This window comes from Procambarus clarkii, chromosome 49 (assembly GCF_040958095.1).
Source record: "Procambarus clarkii isolate CNS0578487 chromosome 49, FALCON_Pclarkii_2.0, whole genome shotgun sequence".
Taxonomy (NCBI): Eukaryota; Metazoa; Arthropoda; class Malacostraca; order Decapoda; family Cambaridae; genus Procambarus; species Procambarus clarkii.
The window spans coordinates 18718629-18739580 of NC_091198.1; the positions used below are offsets into that span (position 1 = coordinate 18718629).

At 39.8% G+C, this 20952-nt stretch overlaps 1 protein-coding gene across 7 annotated transcripts in view; it reads left to right on the top strand.

Moving 5' to 3' along the window:
• The window catches only part of LOC123763160 (large neutral amino acids transporter small subunit 1), a 118225-nt gene that overhangs the window by 79904 nt on the left and 17369 nt on the right, over nt 1–20952 (top strand). For 4 of the 7 annotated variants that reach the window (XM_069303069.1, XM_069303067.1, XM_045750141.2 and 1 more), the window contains exons 4-8: nt 1110–1154; nt 2769–2892; nt 10966–11069; nt 18783–18954; nt 19606–19765. In XM_069303069.1, the coding sequence (XP_069159170.1) occupies nt 1110–1154; nt 2769–2892; nt 10966–11069; nt 18783–18954; nt 19606–19765 (605 nt within the window). Of the gene's footprint in view, nt 1–1109; nt 1155–2768; nt 2893–10132; nt 10237–10965; nt 11070–18782; nt 18955–19605; nt 19766–20952 lie in introns of all 7 variants that reach the window. The other 3 variants (XM_069303068.1, XM_045750142.2, XM_045750139.2) reach the window with 1 other exon arrangement.

Genomic DNA, 20952 nt, shown 5'->3' on the forward strand with positions numbered 1-20952 from the left:
TGCAATGACTTCATCCACTCCCGTGTTCTCGAGGATATCCTCATAATGCAAGCAATGTTTGCAATGTTCCCCTGCCACATGAGGCATCCCTGTTTTAGCCTAACGGTATCTGGCACTACACAAGCCGGAGTGTTGACATTCCCAGATATAGGCCTGACTTTTCAATGGTTTTATATACTGTAGGCCTACTCTACAAGTCTTAGTGCGACTGCATTGTATGGCTTAAGTCACTTCTACTGCTTGAGTAGTAGTTTGTGGTCACTTGACGTCAAAAGGTATACACTCGTGACGTCACTGGCCGCGCGGGGTCAGAATTGGGGGTGTGACGTCATTGTGTGGGAGGAGCTAAAGGCGTGACGTCACAGGAGCGGGTGGGCGGGCTTGTGTGTTTAAAGTTGTAGTGGTCACGTGACCCCTCCAACGCACGGCTTGTCACGCTGTAATATTGCTTGTGACGCAGGTGTTACGGTGCCTCTGTGTTACGGTGCCTCTGGGGACCTTACTAACCTTACTACACCGTTGTGACCCATGTGTTACGGTGCCTCTGGGGACCTTACTAACCTTACCTAGACCTAACTGTGCCTAAACCCATATATAAAAATCTGAATTTATATATTGTATTTGTATTTATATATTGTATTTGTATTTATATGTATTTATTGTAGAAATTGTATTTTATCATTACAAAAGATTCATTTTGTCGACTGGTGTATAAATATACAAGTGTGTTATTAATCACTAAAGTGAGTATTTGAGCTTGAACTAGCCACTTGGCCTGGACGGTAGAGCGACGGTCTCGCTTCATGCAGGTCGGCGTTCAATCCCCGACCGTCCACAAGTGGTTGGGGCACCATTCCTTTCCCCCCGTCCCATCCCAAATCCTTATCCTGACCCCTTCCCAGTGCTATATAGTCGTAATGGCTTGGCGCTTTCCCCAGTCAAATAAAAAGAAAACATTGAACTAGCCTGGTTGATGGGGTTCTGGGAGTTGTTCTACTGCCCGGCCCGAGGCCAGGCTCGACTTGTGAGAGCTTGATCCACCAGGCTGTTGCTTGGCGATGGGTTTGTGTTGTTTCTTGGAAGTTAATCTCAAGTGTTTTTTTTTTCAGGAACTATCTCAACTTCGTCATTGAGGAGCTTAAGGACCCGGTCAAGTAAGTATCTAACATGTATGTATGTATATATGGATGTATGTATGTATGTATGGATGGATGTATGTGTGTATATGTATACACAACTACAGAGCAGAGGTCAAATTAACGGATTAAAGCAAATGATCCAACCCCACACATATGGGGAAATGTTTTAAGACGTTTCGATCCGTCTTGACCCTTTATTAGAGGTTTCGATCCGTCTTGACCCTTTATTAGAGGTTTCGATCCGTCTTGACCCTTTCTAAGACGTTTCGATCCGTCTTGACCCTTTCTAAGCCGCTTCGATCAGTCTTGACCCTTTCTAAGACGTTTCGATCTGTCTTCGACCCTTTCTAAGACGTTTCGATCCGTCTTGACCCCTTCCTAAGACATTTCGATCCGTCTTGACCCTTTCTCAGACATTTCTATCCGTCTTCGACCCTTTCTAAGACGTTTCGATCCATCTTCTACCGTTTCTAAGACGTTTCGATCCGTCTTCGACCGTTTCTAAGACGTTTCAATCAGTCTTGACCCTTTCTAAGACGTTTCGACTCATCTTCGACCCTTTCTAAGACGTTTCGATCCGTCCTGGAGACTTATTAACGTCTCGGACTTGATATAAGGCTCCAGGGCGGGCCAGGAGCCTTGTATAAAATTTGTAGTCGTTCAATTATTCATTTCCATTCATTGTAATTCATTCTCTCATTCTTTTTTCCATTAAATGAATTTTTCTTACATTTATATTCATTTTAATTCATTTGTAATTTATTATTCATTCATATATTTATCCATATATTATTTACTCATTCATATGTTTTCTGGTATATTTTTTATTCATTCATTAAATAATTCATTTATATTCATTTTCATTCATATACATTCATTGATATTCATTTTCATTCATATACATTCATTGATATTCATTTTCATTCATATACATTCATTGATATTCATTTTCATTCATATACATTCATTGATATTCATTTTCATTCATATACATTCATTGATATATTTTGATTTATTTAAATATTATTGTTCTCTCCTTCGCTTTTATCCATTCAATGTTATTTATTCATTTTCTTTTTATTCATTCATATAATATTATTCGTTCATTAAGACGTGTGTGTGAGTAGATAGTGAGGTGCGTGAGTAGATAGTGAGGTGCGTGAGTAGATAGTGAGATGCGTGAGTAGATAGTGAGGTGCGTGAGTAAACAGTGAGGTGTGATAGTAGATAGTGAGATGCGTGAGTAGATAGTGAGATGCGTGAGTAGATAGTGAGGTGCGTGAGTAAACAGTGAGGTGTGATAGTAGATAGTGAGATGCGTGAGTGGATAATGAGATACGTGAGTAGATAATGAGATACGTGAGTAGATAGTGAGACGCGTGAGTAGATAGTGAGATGCGTGAGTAGATAATTAGATACGTGAGTAGATTGTGAGAGTAGATAGTGAAATGCGTGAGTAGATAATGAGATACGCAAGTAGATAGTGAGGTGCGTGAGTAGATAGTGAGGTGTGAGAGTAGATAGTGAGGTGTGAGAGTAGATAGTGAGGTGCGTGAGTAGATAGTGAGGTGTGAGAGTAGATAGTGAGGTGCGTGAGTAGATAATAATGATGTATAACCTGTCGTGCAGGAACCTGCCTAAGGCTATCTACATCTCCATCACCCTGGTGACAGCTGTCTACGTCCTGGCCAACGTAGCGTTCTACACTACTCTCTCCCCCGCCGAGGTCCTGGGCTCCGAGGCTGTAGCTGTGGTCAGTACTCTCCTCCTGCACCACACACCTGTATCACACACCTGCACCACCGCACACCTGTATCACACACACCTGCACCACACACACACCTACACCACACACACACCTACACCACACACACACCCACACACACACACACCTACACCACACACACACACACACCACACACACACACACCTACACCACACACACACACCTACACTCCTCTCAAGCCTGGCCTCGGGCCGGGCTTGGGGAGTAGAAGAACTCCCAGTACCCCATCAACCAGGTATCAACTCCACTTACATACACTTACACTGTTTTTCATACATTTCTTTAATGTGGTTAACAAAAATATACTTTATATCTACTTATTATATGATTATAGACCTATGACTCCCCAGTGATCACTAGGCCTATGCCTCCACAGTCTATATATGAGCCTTTGTCTTCACATTGTGATTATTGACTTTTACTAAACCAAAAAATTTGATTTTACGCTGTTGTTTACATCATAAGTTTTGCCTTCCATTAACATTTATCTATACCATTGCAGATTATACACCAGAATTAATACATTCATGTATATTTATGCGTGTATATTGTGTATGGCTCCACATGGTGGTGTTGCTGTACGATAACCAGCTGGGTGTTGTGGTGCCAGACGTGTGTGTTCCAGTACTGATCTGGGGCCAGATTCACGAAGCACTTACGCAAGCATTTACGAACGTGTACATCTTTCCTCAATCGTTGACGGCTTTGGTTACATTTGTTAAACAGTTTACAAGGATAAAAACTTGCCAATCAACTGTTGTTATTGTTATAAACAGCCTCCTGGTGCTTCGGAGCTCATTAACTGTTTAATAATTGTAAACAAAGCCGCCAAAGATTGAGAAAAGATGGACAGGTTCGTAAGTGCTGGCGTAATTGCTTCGTGAATCTGGCCCCTGATAAGTGGCACTCTACCATCTGCCCCGGGAGCAGGTGGCTGTGGCACTGGCGGAGATGATGGCAGTTCTTGGACTAACGGCTGGTCACCAACGCTCACTGGGTTGTTAAGAGCAAACAGCCAAGATGGCAGTGCCAACCACCATCAATCTTGTGCCATATCATACCAGGATCCCCCTCCCCTCACCCCATAGCACCCTCAAGTGCCAGTTGACATGGCACTGTTGGCCACAATCACCATGCGCATTTTTTAAATGCTAATCTGGACCTTGTCTTCCAAGAGCACTCTAGGCACTTACAGCATCCAGTGCTACTTGTACAATTGTACAGGTTCCAACTCCACAAGAGTGTGTGTGTAATTTTGTGTGTCTCAGCGTCATTTTAATGTTTATTTTTTATTTCTAGGATGGTAGCCATGGTGTCAACAGTAACCATGTCCTGAGCTGTGCTGTAGATCTGATACTCTTATGTTTCATAATGGTTTTGTCTAGTGGTAACCTTTCTCAGTCACCCACGCTCTTGATGCACTCTCTCTCTCTCACACACACACACACACACACACACACACACACACACACACACACACACACACACACACACACACACACACACACAGGAAGGAAGTGTGTTTAGGCAGTGATGTGGTGGAGGCTGACTCCATACACAGTTTCAAGTGTAGATATGATAGAGCCCAGTAGGCTCAGGAACCTGTACATTAGTTGATTGACAGTTAAGAGGCGGGACTAAAGAGCCAGAGCTCAATCCCCGCAAGCACAATTAGGTGAGTACACACACACCACTGGAAGTCAACCATTAAAGCACCACGGAGCTAATTATTTAATATTGTTGCCATGGGCTACATAAACGCTTTTAATCAAGGACCCGTGCTGAGAGAGACGGACAGTGGCAATACCCGAACCAAACCACACACCAGAAGAGGAGACGACGACGTTTCGCTCCGTCTTGAACCATTCTCAAGTCGATTGAGATCTCGAGTCGATTGAGAATGGTCCAGGACGGACCGAAACATCGTCGTCCCTTCACCTTCTAGCGTGTGGTCTGGTCAACATACTTTAGCCCCGTTATTGTGACTCCTCGCCTGCAAAGATCTCATAACATACACATAGAAGATACTGCAAGATGGGATTGCAAGCCTGCACATGTAGGTCCTGGAAGACTGGGGGTTTAGGGTGATATACGAGTGAGCGACGCACTGGGCGTGCTGATGTGCATGTTGCATTGATAACTAAGGTCGGGCAGTGGGGGGGGGGGGCAGACCTTGGGTAGGAGGGAGCACTTCCTAAATGGCCTTCAAGCTGCATGGTAAGCTGTATAGATACCCGGCTTGACTGATGACGCTTCACACAGGTAAACATTACCTCCATCCCTTCCCGCTGTGACCCATGGTGGGACTAGTCGCAGTATAGTCTTTAGAAACATTATTTACGCGCGCTAATACTGCGTGTCCCAGCTGACCTGTAGACGTCAAGAATGAAGTGGGCCACCAGTGGCCCTGTGCCAGCTGGCGTGGCCCGTATAGCTGTACGACGTTGTTATGAACGAAGGACAAACCATTCGTTGTTAGTCATAATCAGATGACTACTGGGTTAGGGAGAGCTGGTTATATTTGAACGAGTTTCGTAGGCCATGAGACCCCCGTGTACTGTAGTGGTGGTGTGAGGGAGAGGCAGTGTTGAAGGAGGTGACTGGCACATTCCCACACGTGTAAGTCTTTATCATGATGTGTAAAGCAGACAGCATATGATGACGAACACTGACCACTCTCAGCGTGTAGTCACCTACTTGTGCTTGCGGGGGTTGAGCTCTGCTCTTTCAGCCCGCCTCGCAACTGTCACCCAATCAACTGTTACAAACTTTTTTTTCCACACACACCCCCTTCCCCCAGGAAGCAGCCCGTAACAGCTGTCTAACTACCAGGTACCTATTTACTGCTAGGTAACAGGGGACATCAGGGTGAAAGAAACTCTGCCCATTTGTTTTCCGCCATCGCCGGGGATCGAACCAAGGTTCCCCAGGATTACGAGTCCTGAATGTTGTCCACTCAGCCACCAGGCACTCCACGTGTTGACACTGTTGTGTGTGGCATCAGCTGCACCATTAACTGTACAGTGTTGCATCCCGATAGAAATATATCATTAACAATATTGGTTAACGGGCTCACCATAGCCCGTGCTACATGGACACTTCGTTCTGAGTAGCTAAATCTGAAACAACAACACTATTGGTTATGAGGCCTGAATATTGTGGTTCGTGGCTCGTTAATCAGAGCGTGACACAATACAAACGGCGCAATAATGCCACAATCGACTTGAGAATGGTCCAGGACGGACCGAAACGTCGTCGTCCCTTCACCTTCTAGTGTGTGGTCTGGTCAACATATTGCCATAGTTGGCCCTGTGTTGTGTACGGTGTGCGAGAATCTGTTAACTCCGTGTGTACGATGTATATGCGCACTAACACGGAGTTTGATGCTAGGCCGGAGTTGTCCGGTATCAGGGAGGCTTTAAATAGTGCTAGGCAGTGTGAATATGATATGGGGGCGACTTGACGTGTAGGGTGAGAAGCATATGGCTTCCCGCCAGGGGCTGAGCCGCACTGGCCTGGGTTGTCATGGCACCACCACCACAACCACCCATTACAACCACTCACCACCACCACACACCACCACCACACACCACCACCACACACCACAACGTCGGGTTGAGTGGTCATTATATTCAGCCAAAATTGGACAAGTGAGGAACAGGTTTAGGGAGGCGTGTTGCTGTGGGGGGGGGGGCAGCTGGTGTTACTGGGAGTCCTTCTGTACATGTGTATACATATATATGTATATACATACTCTTAACATGTATACAGGTGGTGGGGGAGGGAGGGGTAAATCCATCCTCGTAATAACACGTCGCATTTTGACGTATACTTCACCTAAGGCTAAATCTGTCTGACTAGAAAAGGGTAGCGGCTTGAAATGACACGTTTTCTGCTGGTGGGTCCACTGGTAGGTTAGGATAAGGGTACTTTAGTATGACAGTTTCTTGACGTTGGGAACATTGGCGTGAACGGGCTTATGGTATAGCTCTTGACCCCTCCCCTCCTCGTACCTTTCAATATCAGGTACGTGACTAAAAATGAATTTTGGAGAATTGATTTTTCAATTACCATCGACAGTAAAAAGAAACATAAGAAATATTGGGGGGAAAAAAATATTTAAACTGGTACTAGTATACCAGAATACACCAGAATACAGTACAGTGTAGAGGAAACTGTTTGAGCCGGATATAATGCATGCAGGTAGCGACAGTCAGCATACATATCCGGTTAATGAAGTCAGCCTCCGGTGCCAGGCGTCCTGGACATCTTCCAGGAGTTTGTTTTTGTACGTATCCCCCCCGCTGACGTCACGAGCCTCGCCTTAACGAACCCTATTGGTCGCCGCGGTGGGTTGACGGCCATACTCGCTTCCCATTGGCTTACTCTGGGGGTCGAACCATATCGCGGCTCCTGGTTGGTGGGAGTAAAAATAGCTGGAATGTAATTGGTAGGAGGAGGGTGGGTGTGTCATATAATATATCCTTGCGTATATTAATGAATCTATATATGAGAGAGAATGGCAAACGTTGCCATGGACGAACATAGTATTTGGCTTTATTGATGATGAACTAATGTTAATATACAGGATAGCATTGATGATGCTATCCTATTATGTATGATGCTATCCTATACTGACCTTGGGTTGTTGTATGTGTTTAGCTACACATTGTACCTCTAGGTCCGTGCTGCTGGGGTTGTGTCATTACTGGCTAGGTGCTGGGGTTGTGTCATTACTGGCTAGGTGCTGGGGTTGTGTCATTACTGGCTAGGTGCTGGTGTTGTCATTACTGGCTAGGTGCTGGGGTTGTGTCATTACTGGCTAGGTGCTGGGGTTGTGTCATTACTGGCTAGGTGCTGGGGTTGTCATTACTGGCTAGGTGCTGGGGTTGTGTCATTACTGGCTAGGTGCTGGGATTGTCATTACTGGCTAGGTGCTGGGGTTGTGTCATTACTGGCTAGGTGCTGGGGTTGTGTCATTACTGGCTAGGTGCTGGGGTTGTGTCATTACTGGCTAGGTGCTGGGGTTGTGTCATTACTGGCTAGGTGCTGGGGTTGGGTCATTACTGGCTAGGTGCTGGGGTTGTGTCATTACTGGCTAGGTGCTGGGGTTGTGTCATTACTGGCTAGGTGCTGGGGTTGTGTCATTACTGGCTAGGTGCTGGGGTTGTCATTACTGGCTAGGTGCTGGGGTTGTGTCATTACTGGCTAGGTGCTGGGGTGGTAATGTATCATGACTTGCTAGGCAGCACTGCTCCACTGTACAGTATTTGACACTTAAACAAAGTTGACACGTTGTCAAAGTGTCAAATACACAAAGTTGACAAATGGTGAATATGACACGAATTTTGAGAAAGCTGCAAGATATGTCTGTATCCCAGGGTGGAGAGAGGGAGAAGTGGGAGGGGGGAGATGGAGGAAGTGATGGTCATTGGGGGGGTAAAGGAATAATGGGAAATGATAAAGATTATAGGTACAAGAGGCATTGCACATACGTAGATTGGGGAAAAAGGATGAGCACAGTAGTCTTTATCGTCAGCTTTCAAGCAAAGGCCCCTAGGTTTGATTCTCAAGATGGTGCAGAAATGGTTAGGTATGTTTCCTTTTGCCTGATGATAGCCGTAAAGAGGTAGCCAAGAGTAAGGCATCCCGGGGAAGGGTCAGTAGTTGGCCTAGAGGGACCTGGATAAGACCAAGTACAGGCTTCCTGGCCCGGACAACTGGGAAAAACCACAAGGTAAACTAATATCCATGTACACGTGTGCGTACACTCGGATTGATAGCTAATTTTACATGTACATAAAGTATGCACACACACACACACACACATTTGCAGTCTACATATGCATATATACTATACATATTCAGCATACATGTGTACATATAAAGTATTATACATAGACACACATGAAGTCAATGTATGCATGTACGTGTAACTTCATACACAAATACAGTACTGTAGCGGCGCTGTATATACCACACTGGTACTTGCTCTATCAAAGTAAGTAAATCCTTTCTTAAGCCATATTATTAAACTGCAAAATTGATGAGCAAGCAAAAAACAGAGTTTGTTACAAGCTTTGGAAAACTTTCTATACCATACGTTCAGTCAATCACATAACTCGTTCACCTAATCATGTAACTGTCGCATATTCATTCCTGTCGACATCTTTACTTATATTGTTATATCCTATCCTTTCATTGTTTGCATTAAAACAACCCAAGATGGTTATTTGATATACAAAGCTATATTTAAAGTTTTTGTCTTTAAAATATATTTGGCAGCCTCAAACACACCACAGCATCTTGCAGTGTACACATACTGCAATAGACAGGGTACTTTTCAATTTAATTTCCATTATGCGAATTCCAATTCATCCTCGACTCAAATTGATATGTGCCATCAAAAGTGGTCATCAGGCCAACTTATAGACTTACCACTATATTAAATACCTCGCTCCTCGCAAATAGCTATAAGTATGTTTGTTCACCACTCTCTTCTTCCTCTCACAAGAACAACCAGCTTCCACGACGTGCATTGCCTCTACTCTCTCCCTCACTAAAGAGCCACTCATATTAAACCTAGCAGAATTTGGCTACCCTAAACTGTTGTAGTTTAGCATTTGGGCAACATTATGAGTACAAGTACTTGTCCACACTTGTGTGTGGACAAGTATTATACTAGTGGACAAGTACTTTATTACTATCGAGTACTAAATTCAATAAAGTATTGAATAGTTTATTTACAGTATAATGTGTAATGAAGGCTTTCACATACATTGTCAGCATTATTTATTTTGGCTGGCGACAAACATGAGTACATATTATATAACTTGTATGGTATAAGAATATAATTTAATAGGGCCACCAGTGTAAATCAAGAATATAACATTACAAAATGTCACATTAGCACTGTTGGCTTATACATTCCTTATAAGCAAACTCTTGTATACTAATTAGCTGCAGGAAATGTGATACTACTATATACAGTATGTAACTTTTCATCATTTTTTCAGTGTGCATTGGCACCAGTAGTGCTTTGTTCTTGAAATGATGACAAAAAGCTTGCTCATAAATTTTGCCGCAAGTTGGTAAGACTGGCCTGGCAATTATTTATCCTGCGCCTCATGGCATCCACCTGTTGCTTGCCTCTCATGCTTTCAACTTTTCATGCTTTCAACTTTCTTACCATCCCTTGTTTTCACAGACCTTTGCAAATAGATTGTACGGTTACATGGCTTGGATTATGCCATTTTTCGTCGCCTGTTCAACCTTCGGAGCTGTCAACGGCGTGCTACTGACGTCCTCCAGGTACATAGCTCAATTTAGAATGATTCTTGACTCACTCCCCAGGCAACGCTTGACCAGTCAACTGTTCCCGGATCACACAACAGTTAATGGGATTTCATTGCCTTTACCAGCTTCACCTTTAATTTTTATTGATTAGAATGGACGTGAACGATCCATCACTGGCAATGGCTGTCACCCATTTACTTTTGTTTTCAAAATTTAGCAGCTGCCTACTTAAAACTTGAGTAGTACTTGATATTTGTTGCTTATAGCAAGCATGTCTTATTATTCCATAGCCAACTTATATTGTAAAAATGCATCATGTTTAGATTCTGTGATGACTGTTTTTACTAGATAATTAAGTAGGCATCTGCTAATAGAATTTGATTTATTTTTAATACAGAAAGCAAATTGCACATGATTTTATTTGATTACTGCTTTACAATTGATAACTCAAACGATTTTGAAAACTGGACGATCACTAGAGGCAAGTTCCACAAGATCGAAGTATGTGGCCAATATGGCTCTTGGTGCCACTTTTATAAAACTTCTCCGCATCGGATTTCTTTCTTCTCACTCTCCCAGTTAAGTTTTTCGCTAACTGGATGTGTATATCAGAACTTCTCAGGTCTCTTAACCTGTTATTTCACATGATCCCTGTTGAAAAGCACCGACCTTTCATCATCCCTCTGCCCTTGGAGTTTTGAATTTTGAATTTATCGTTCATCGGGATGGTCGTTGGTATTGCAGAGTTTTGCTGATCGCCTATACCGGCCAGTGGAATTCCTCGTCCCAATATTCGTGGCTCTCTCCACCTTTGGCTCCGTGAATGGCATCCTCTTCACATCTTCGAGGTAAACCAGGAGACCCGCCCGGACTCCTTGGGACAACTCGAGAGGTGGTCTAGGAAATATTGAGGGAGACATTAAATTGCAATTATTTAGGAGGGCATTAACTTTGCAAATTGTTAGTATGGCATTAACTTACACTGTGTACCAAGTTGCTTATAAACCATTGCTCATGTGTGAAATTATTTATGTACATCATTGTAAATAATGATAATATATGCTATAGGAATTTGATGAGAAAGATGGTATAAATATCATCAGTTAATGATAATAGGAAACATTTAACTCATTAACTATTTTAATACTGTAATATTCATTGAAGTTTAGTGTGCATGTAATTAATACTTGTGAATTGTAATTTCTTTTAACAAAAGTTAGACGTATTATAAGTTACATTTCTCTCAATATGTATAGTGCTAAATTTTAATTAATTCGCTAGATATTGACGAGTAATTACACGTATCTAAAGAATGCACCAAGCCGAGAAGACTATATAATGTTGACAAATAATGCCGTTTATCTCACAAGGCAACTGCTCAGTGGAAGCTTATGCTGCCTAACATTTGTAGAAGTTATCATTTGAAAAGTTAAAGGTTGAACCCCTCAGTAACCTTTCTTTTCATATAATGCCTGCTATCAATGACAATAACACAAAATTTTGTGTAATATTTGTACTGAATAGTGAGTAGATGTTCACTGGCAATGTCACTGAAGAATATTTATATCATAGAAATTTACTTTGGAGAGTCATAAAAGAGGGAAGGAGTTTTTGAGTAAATTAATTGGCTTACATTTTCTGTGATTTCCTGTGTTATGTATGTAAATTATGTAAAAAAAAATATATATATAAACACACACACACACACACACACACACACACACACACACACACACACACACATGCTTGCAGTATATAATCAGCATTGTCATATATTTTAATAGTATACATTGGTCATAGCAATGTATGATTTAGTATTTACACCTACAGTACTCTTTTTAAAGTAGAGTAAGTTCTTTACATATAATGTTAAGAAATAAGTAACAATAATACAGTTCAGTATTTTACATGTACCTCATAGTTTAAGAATAAATAACTAATCAACTCAAATTATCGTGTCCTAACCATAGTATGTTCAGAAGGAAACCACCAACCCTTTATAATTCCCTTGTACAAAAGCTAACCAAACTACTGAACCTAACCATGTCCTATACACAAAACATTTTACACTACATAGATTTATTTGTCAATTCAGGTACTGTACATCAAGCATAAAATTTTACCAAGTCGTATGATAATACCGTATGTTTAAAATAATCCACACTGCTACAGTACCAATGTACATTTCTGTAATATTGTTAATATACGCGACATTAATATTGAACTTAGTAAACTGCATAGTCATGCTAAAGATGAGGACAAGCACAGGAATCACAGAAACATGTTAAATCCAATTCTTAGGATAGGTACAGTGAATATTTAAAATTCTTTAGACTATATAACAATTTCACTATGTTGCAACGCACAACCTTGTGTGTTTTGCCGAGGTTTCCAGTGAACATCTTGGGATACTGTTAGTGAACATAATTTTGCTAAAAAAATATTAAACCATAAGTAGGGAGACTGGTGATTATTACAAAAAATTGTAAACAAATTAGTGCACTGTTGTACTGAAGAGAGAAAGATTCCCCAGATCCATGTCATCACAAGTTTTTTCATGTGTTATGAGAATCTTGCCAGATTTTAAGACATACTAGTAATTGCCATCTGGTAATTACAAAGTGTGTTATCACAGCAACACAATTGTTCAAGTACTGTATACTGTACATTGCCACCTCTATAGGAAGTATAGAAGTATACTGTATACACAGTATATAGTATAATCTTGGTTACTTAATTAATACCTTAATAAGTGCACTTATATTTGCTGTAAATCAATTATCAGTGTGTACGTAGTTGTACTTTAAGTAGTGTGCAGGCAACACCAGTCTGCCTAATTATATTATTATCAATAATATGTCCTGTCTTTGTTCATGGTTGTTTTATGCATGTGATGGTTCTCGTGTGATGCTCAAGTTCTAAGATTACAGTACGGTATATTACCTGTACAGTATTGTTCAATACTGTACTTATACAAGTACAGCACTACAAATACAATACTGCACTGCTGTATTGTACAGTACAATACATCAGTGGTACTGATGTGGAAATAAGATGGGATAGGTCATCAATGGAACTAAGTTCAATGGTATAGTACAGCACTAAATACATTGGTACAGTACTGCACAGTGTGGTACAGTACTATACAGTATGATACATTACAGTATAGTATGGTACAACACTGACCATGCAGATTGTATCTCTGCAGACTTTACATTGCACTTAGTTCAAACTGTATCAATAATTACCTATTACTGCACTTTTAGAACTTCAACATTTATTTGTAATATGTACTTCATGATTCTCAGATTTTAGATGTTTATTATATTTTTTAATAGTTGAAACACATTTTGTATACAATACTAGTAGTACATTTTTTATGATCATGACAATTTCAAACTTCCTTCTTTTGATTCTTTCTTAAAGCTGACTCTAACCTTACCTTAATGTTACCTTACCTAATTTAACCAGCTATTTCTTTCTTAAAGCTGACTCTAACCTTACCTTAGTGTTACCTTACCTAATTTAACCAGCTATTTCTTTCTTGACAGTGAGCCTAACATTTATGGTAGTTAAATTTATATAATATTTAATATTGGTGGAAAAAAACCTGAAGCTCGTTTACTGCCGTGACTAAAAGGGTTAAATATGGTGTAGGAATACCTTTTTCTATACAATACAATACAATACAATACAATACAATACAATACAATTTTATTTAGGTAAGGTACATACATACAATAAATATTTACAAGGATTGTTTAACTTATAGGTATAGCTAGTACATACAATGCCTAAAGCCACTATTACGCAAAGCGTTTCGGGCATAAACAGGTCTAGGCAATCAGGTCTAGGCATCAGGTCTTCATCAGGTCTAGGCAATTTTGGTTTTGGGAATAATCAAAATTTGTGTAAGTTTCTACAATGTCACCAGAATATTGGTGAAGGGTGTACAGCTCAAATGCTATACACATTCACAGTTAACTCTGCAGATATATTTCAATGGGGATCAGGGCAAGCTTGGCTGCTAGATTTTTGTTTAAAGTTTTATCAGAAGGCAAAATGTAGTTATTATTTGTTTAGTAAATTTGTTTGTAAGATATTGCAACACAAATCTGTTCTTCAGGCATACAGTGCACCCTCACCATCTGCAAATTGGTATCAGTATTTACAAGTTTTTATTGAGAGGACGGTTGAAAAAGAATGACTTTAAAAGATCTGCAAGACAAATCATTATTTTGCCCAAACACTATAACAAGTTTAACATTGAGAAATTCACATATAATGACATTTTACCAGAACGCATCCCTAATGGATGGAAAAGGTTTGGTATCTGCACACAGTTATCAGTTTTATTAAGGTGCAGGTAATGTACAATGGAGGTGAAGGGGGCAATGGGCGTCACATCAGGTGTAGGTAACAGTGGTCAGTGCTGTTGTTAATTGCAATCATCTTTCCTGATAAGTGAACAAGGACATTCAGTGTGAAAGGGTTACTACAATTTTTCAAAATCTTGGTGTTAACTACTAATGTGTGTCTGCAGGATGTTACACTGTGCCTGCATAGGTAGACTCTTTAGGCAACAATTTGAAAGTGGATGATAAAATGCCTAGAAAATGTATTATAAATTCTACACACTAGGGGCCTAACAGCTGAGTGAACAGCGCTTGAGATCTAAGGGTCCTAAGGGTCTGGGTTCAATCCCCGGCAGAGGAGGAAACAAATGGGCAGAGTTTATTTCACTCTGATGCGCCTGTTCACCTCGCAGTAAATAGGTACCTGGGAGTTAGACAGCTGCTATGGGCTGCTTCCTGGGGGGGTGTAACAAAAAGGAGGCCTGGTCGAGGACCGGGCCGCAGGGACGCTAAACCCCGAAATCATCTCAAGATAACCTCCCTTGAGGTTACCTTGAGGTGCTTCCGGGGCTTAGCGTCCCCGCAGCCCGGTCGTCGACCAGGCCTCCTGGTTGCCGGACTGATCAACCAGGCTGTTGGACGCGGCTGCTCGCAGCCTGACATATGAGTCACAGCCTGGTTGATCAGGACCTCAAGAAGATATCTAAGTTAATGCCTGCAGTATTGGAAAAAACGATTTTACTCCACAGTACATGCATCATACTAATGATGTACAAAATGGTGCTGCAAAATGGAGATCACTTCTGCACCTACAATATAACTTGCCAGCTTTTTTTTTTATAAATAATACACTATATCAAGATTTTTAAGCATTGCAATAATTCTCTGAAACAATATCCATGCATTGTGTTTTAACCAGAGAGCATAAGTGTGATCAGCTGGCAAGCCACATCACCAGTTGTACTATATACAGTAATTATTGTAGCCTGAAGATAGTCCAGATGTGTTGAAATGTTAGATAAACAGATTCTGTACAGTATAAAATGAATCTTGAAGAAGTTATCCATATACAGTAACCGATATGTGGTACTGATAAGAGTACTGTATGGTACACTGAATTTCTGCTTTAATTGATAGCAGATCTTTCCGATGCAACCAATATTTGTTGTATCCATGTTTTGCTATATTATACTAAACAATATTATGTTATTTGTGCAAATAGTTAAACATACATTTATTCACATTTTGAGGCCTTTTTCACTGGAAAAAGTGGACGACTAGCATTATTTTCCAGTGCAGTCGAATATAACAATAGTAAACTACTGAAACGGATTCGTTCCATTCCATCAGACATTTAGGGTAAAGAGTTCTATTTAAGCAGATCAATGTACAGTTCAGTATTTAGATACGTTCATAAAGAACTCATTCACGCCAAGCTTTCCCTGGGTCACCAGTAAGAGAGTGCCAGTATGGTATGTTTTGGACAGAGAAATGTGATCCCCCATTAAACAAGGGAAATTATAGTTGTTTTGGAGGAACCAGCCTAACCATGACACCTCACTGCAGCCCAGCTCGCTCACTAAATCTTAAATTTTTGTATGACTTTCCTCCTTTTAAATGAGATAAAAATATTTAAAATGTTCAGTATACAGTACTAACTTGGATACTATATACAGATTTTCATTTTAATTAAATTCTGAAATTGACTTGAAAATTTTTTGAAATTTAAGAATTACTCCTTGGATGTTTTTTTCTTGCAAGAAAATGTTTTTTAAAATGTGAGTGATTGAAGAAAAATACCAAAAATGATTTCAAACTTAATATTTAGAAAAAAATATTGTTGGTGCCACAAGCACCAAAATCTTTTCGTTAGGGACTTTTTAATTATAATGTACTGTAATTACAAGATTTATCTAGATATTTTGTAATACTGTATTAGCTGAGGAAATGTCAGTTTTTGGTAATTAAAAGAATCATTAAGTCGGACTGAATTATTTTGAATTTTTATAGTGATAACCGTCACTTTGTCAGTCTCATTCTGAATAACGGACAAACTGACCAAGAAGTGTAGCTATACGACGACAATTTAAACAAGACTACCTTCAATAACCGATTAAAAAAAATCTGCGATATTGTCCAAAACATTCCAGTACGTCCTGTAATATACATATGCATTTTCTCTTTTTGCTCTCATACTTTGACCCAATATTGTCAAGATTTTTTTAAATACAAAGATGATTCATTGTTGTATTACAGTATTTCTAACTTCACTTGGGCCTGTGACTAACTTTTCTTATTTTCTAATTATAAGTATATTTCAAGTTCTGCTTTTTAAATTAACAATGCTTATGATTTGCTTTACTGTGCATTTGTGATATTTTATACTAAACTCTATAGCTACTCAGTGGGATTTGGCAAAGATAAATTGGTTCAGCTGCTGTTTTGTCTGATGCAAGCACGAGGTTCAGCATTATAACATCACTTGCTCGTTTGGCATTTGTATTGCATCTATCGAGTCATTACCTGACTACGGCAACATCTGTAATTTGTCAAATTACCAATTGATGTTAAATGTAGGAAATTTTCTTTATGAAACATTTTTGTAAAGAAATACATGAAGACTTGAGATGTTATGTGCCACGCTTGTCGTTTGTACAGAGTTGCGAGACAAAAGTGTTCCAGTTTATGTTAAAATTTTAAGCAACATGTTTCTTGTGTTGGGGTTGTGGCTGTGGGTTGTGTCGCTACAGGTGTTTTAATTTGTAGGCTTTGCCAATTGTGAAGAAATTATGATTTCTTTACTTCACTTTATCTTAGGGTAGATTACTGCAAGTCTGGTTTTGGGATGTTTTTGCACAATTGGTTTTGAAATTTTACAGTTGACTCAAGGTTGCTGTATATTGGTTTGTAGCCGTTACATGGGTGGATTGTTTAAAGGTAATGCACAGTGCAGGTTCATTTACTTGTAAATATCATTCATTTGGAAAATATTTGCAAATATAATTGACTTTGTGATGCTTCTTTATTTAGTTCTTATTTAAAGATATTTATCCTAAAGGAAATTTTATTTAGAGTGAAATTGTTTTGAAAAAATTATGTTTGTGAACTTTGGGGTGCGCTTCTGTTTTGAGTTTGTTTACAACACTGGTAAGTAGTGCAGAATTGCTGTGGGATGTTTGTTCTGGGATCAAAGTGGCCATGTACTGTAATGTAATTTGAGTAAATCTCTGCATCTTATGTTCTGAGAATTTGTGGACATTAAATATTGCCTGAGCATGCCTCTGCACTTTTAACATCTCAGATGTTAGTAGACATTTAATGTAGTCTGCATCATATGGTCTATGAAATCAGTGGAGATCAAATAAACCTCTGCATCTTATGTTCCAAGCATTGTCTTAATGAAAATTAAAAGATGACTTCAGCATGTACAGTATGCCTACGTAATGGTCTGAGGACACTGTGGACATTAAGTATAGTGCAAGCAGTCTCTACAACTGCAGTATAAAGTTTTGCAGATCATTAAATATCACCCAATCAAACCTTTGTAAATGTATTGTATTTTGAGTTTAGCATTCAATATTTGGCATAATGTAAAAAAAAAAAAAATGCTAAGAATTAGAACTACCTTTACCTTGCGATGATTTTGGGGCTCAACGTCCCCACGTCCCGGTCCTCGACCAGGCCTCCATTAGGTAGAGAATTTGGTTTACTATCTAAAATTATTTGAAGTTTAAATTAACTGATGACAGGAGCACTGCACGCTATTCTTTGCGCTATATATACGGTATATATTTTATCTTGAGAGTAGCATGGTGGCAACATTTTCATGGCATGAATATTTTCTCATTTGCAGTAGTGAAATGGTGACCTTATCTGTGCTTGTCATTGCTCTGCTCAAGTCACCTTGTTCTTTCTTATTTTCCTGTCACTTGTCTATCATCTCCATTCCCTGACTACTAGTATTCAGTCATATTAAGAAAATATCTAATAACTTATTGACAAATAGATTTATTGATATTAATGGATATAACATTTACAGTAATTTATATAATTTGGGAAAGTTGCATAATATTTGTTCATCTCTGAATGCCAAAAAATTATTACTGTAATGACTAGTTATTAATTTCATATTTTTCAGGCATGCAGGATATGTACTATAATTTTATTCTATCTAGATATATTTCTAATTAAGCATACCTTTCATAGGCTGTTCTATGCTGGTGCAATGGAGGGTCAGATGCCAGAGATCTTGACAATGATCCAGGTTAAACGCATGACCCCAACTCCTGCTGTGCTGTTCATGGCCTTCCTCAGCCTTATCTACCTGGGCTCCAGCAACATATTTGCTCTCATCTCTTACGTTGGCTTTGCTACCTGGGTAAGTTAAGGCCAAGTACTTCTTAGGACATGTAGGACAGAAAACAGGAGATGCTTTTTTACCCAGAGGGTTGTAAACCCGTGGAACCGCCTTTCCGCCAAAGCCGTAAATGCCAACACTCTGCTGGGTTTTAAAATAAAGATAGAAAAGATCATCTGGGCAAATGGGATGACCTTTGACAAGCAGCCAGCTTCCTGTCCCTTGTCAAGGCCACTAGTATTAGTGGCCCTCAGGTAAATTCAGGTAAAAACTTATACTAATGTCCTGTGGATTACAGGGGCTACAGAGGTTACTGTAATGGTGTCATAAAGCTTACAGTAAGGAATTGGGTTCAATGTGTAGTGATACTTGATAAATTATTATGGATGTAAGGTTATATAAATTTGTATGGATGTACAGAATAGATGGATAGTTATACAGGTACTGTATATATAGATGGATATAAATGAATGTATATACCCTATAGCTTTTTACAAGTAGATATTATACATAGCTATATACTGTACATAGAAATAGATAATTATGTCAATGATTGGATAAATATATAAATATAATTGATATGCTTTTAAGAGTAATTGTAGTTTAGTACATTTATTTATATGTTGACGTTTTTAATATATTTTGAATATGTATATATGTATTATGTTTCAGGTGTCCATCGGGCTGGCAGTGTTGTGCGTGCCATGGCTACGCTGGAAGTGTCCCGAGATGGAACGACCAATCAAAGTCAATCTCATCTGGCCAATTCTATACATCATCGCCACTATACTCATCACCATTATACCCATGATTGCGGCACCCATTGAAACCGGTAAAGCATGTAATTCTTTGTCTGAGTAAAACAAAAGTAATGGGCTTCTCTTGATTTTTCAAACAGCTTAATATACAAACTGTATTACAGTATTAACTGAGGAATGCATTACAGTGCACTACTCTAATAGAGGTCGATATACAGTACTGTACCTGAAAAAATGTAGAAAAGTGTATTATCCAACATGCTGGTAATAGCTTACTGAAATTAGTATACAGGTTAGAATTTAATAGAAATACAATATAAGTAATTTCAGGGTCTTTGCCCTCATAGTTACATTATTACTCAATAAAGTGATAATAGTTTCACTTTTTTTCATAGCTATTACAAATATTAATGCATATTTTAAGTAAATTGAAGGAGAGAAATACCAGCTGTGAGTGTAGATGATGTGTCACTTTCTGAGCAGATCATTCAGTTGATCTCTTAGGCAATGTCCAGCTCTTATTCCCAAAGACTTGACTGAACAACAGCAAGGCAGGGATGGCAATCACTTCCCTGTGGAGCTGAGAAACAACACACACAAACCAACACATCCACAGGGGTGAAGAACCTGTACATACCAAATAAGCCTTGGTACAAAGACAGTCAGAGGAAGAGGAGGAGAAAGCTGTGAAGGAAACTGCTCCATTCCATGGAGAGGCACGGGATCTCCTAGCTACAAGATGGAGGAACTAAGTGCTCCTGGAGAGGCACTGGACAGCCTTGCAGACCTCTAAATGATTTTGGTGAGGTAATGCCTTCCATGAGTGCCAAAAGAACCCTTAAATGCAACCAGGAAACACACAGCCCTGAACTTGTGAAGATTTGGATCCAGTGATATATGTGGTCTTTGTTCTTAAATAGAACAGCTGTTAGTTCTTCCTTGCCTGAGGTGCAGGGTGGTGGTCTACTGGAACTTTTGAAATGAGGGTCATGTACCATGGTGGTGTACATCCTTGGCTCAACTGAGGATTCTGGATTTGATCTCTAGGCAGGACAAAGGGTTAGGCCGGTCAGCCGAGCAAACAGCACGCTGGACTTGAGATCCTGTGGTCTCGGGTTCGATCCTAGGCGCCGGCGAGAAACAATGGGCAGAGTTTCTTTCACCCTATGCCCTTGTTACCTAGCAGTAAAATAGGTACCTGGGTGTTAGTCAGCTGTCACGGGCTGCTTCCTAGGGGTGGAGGCCTGGTTGAGGACCGGGC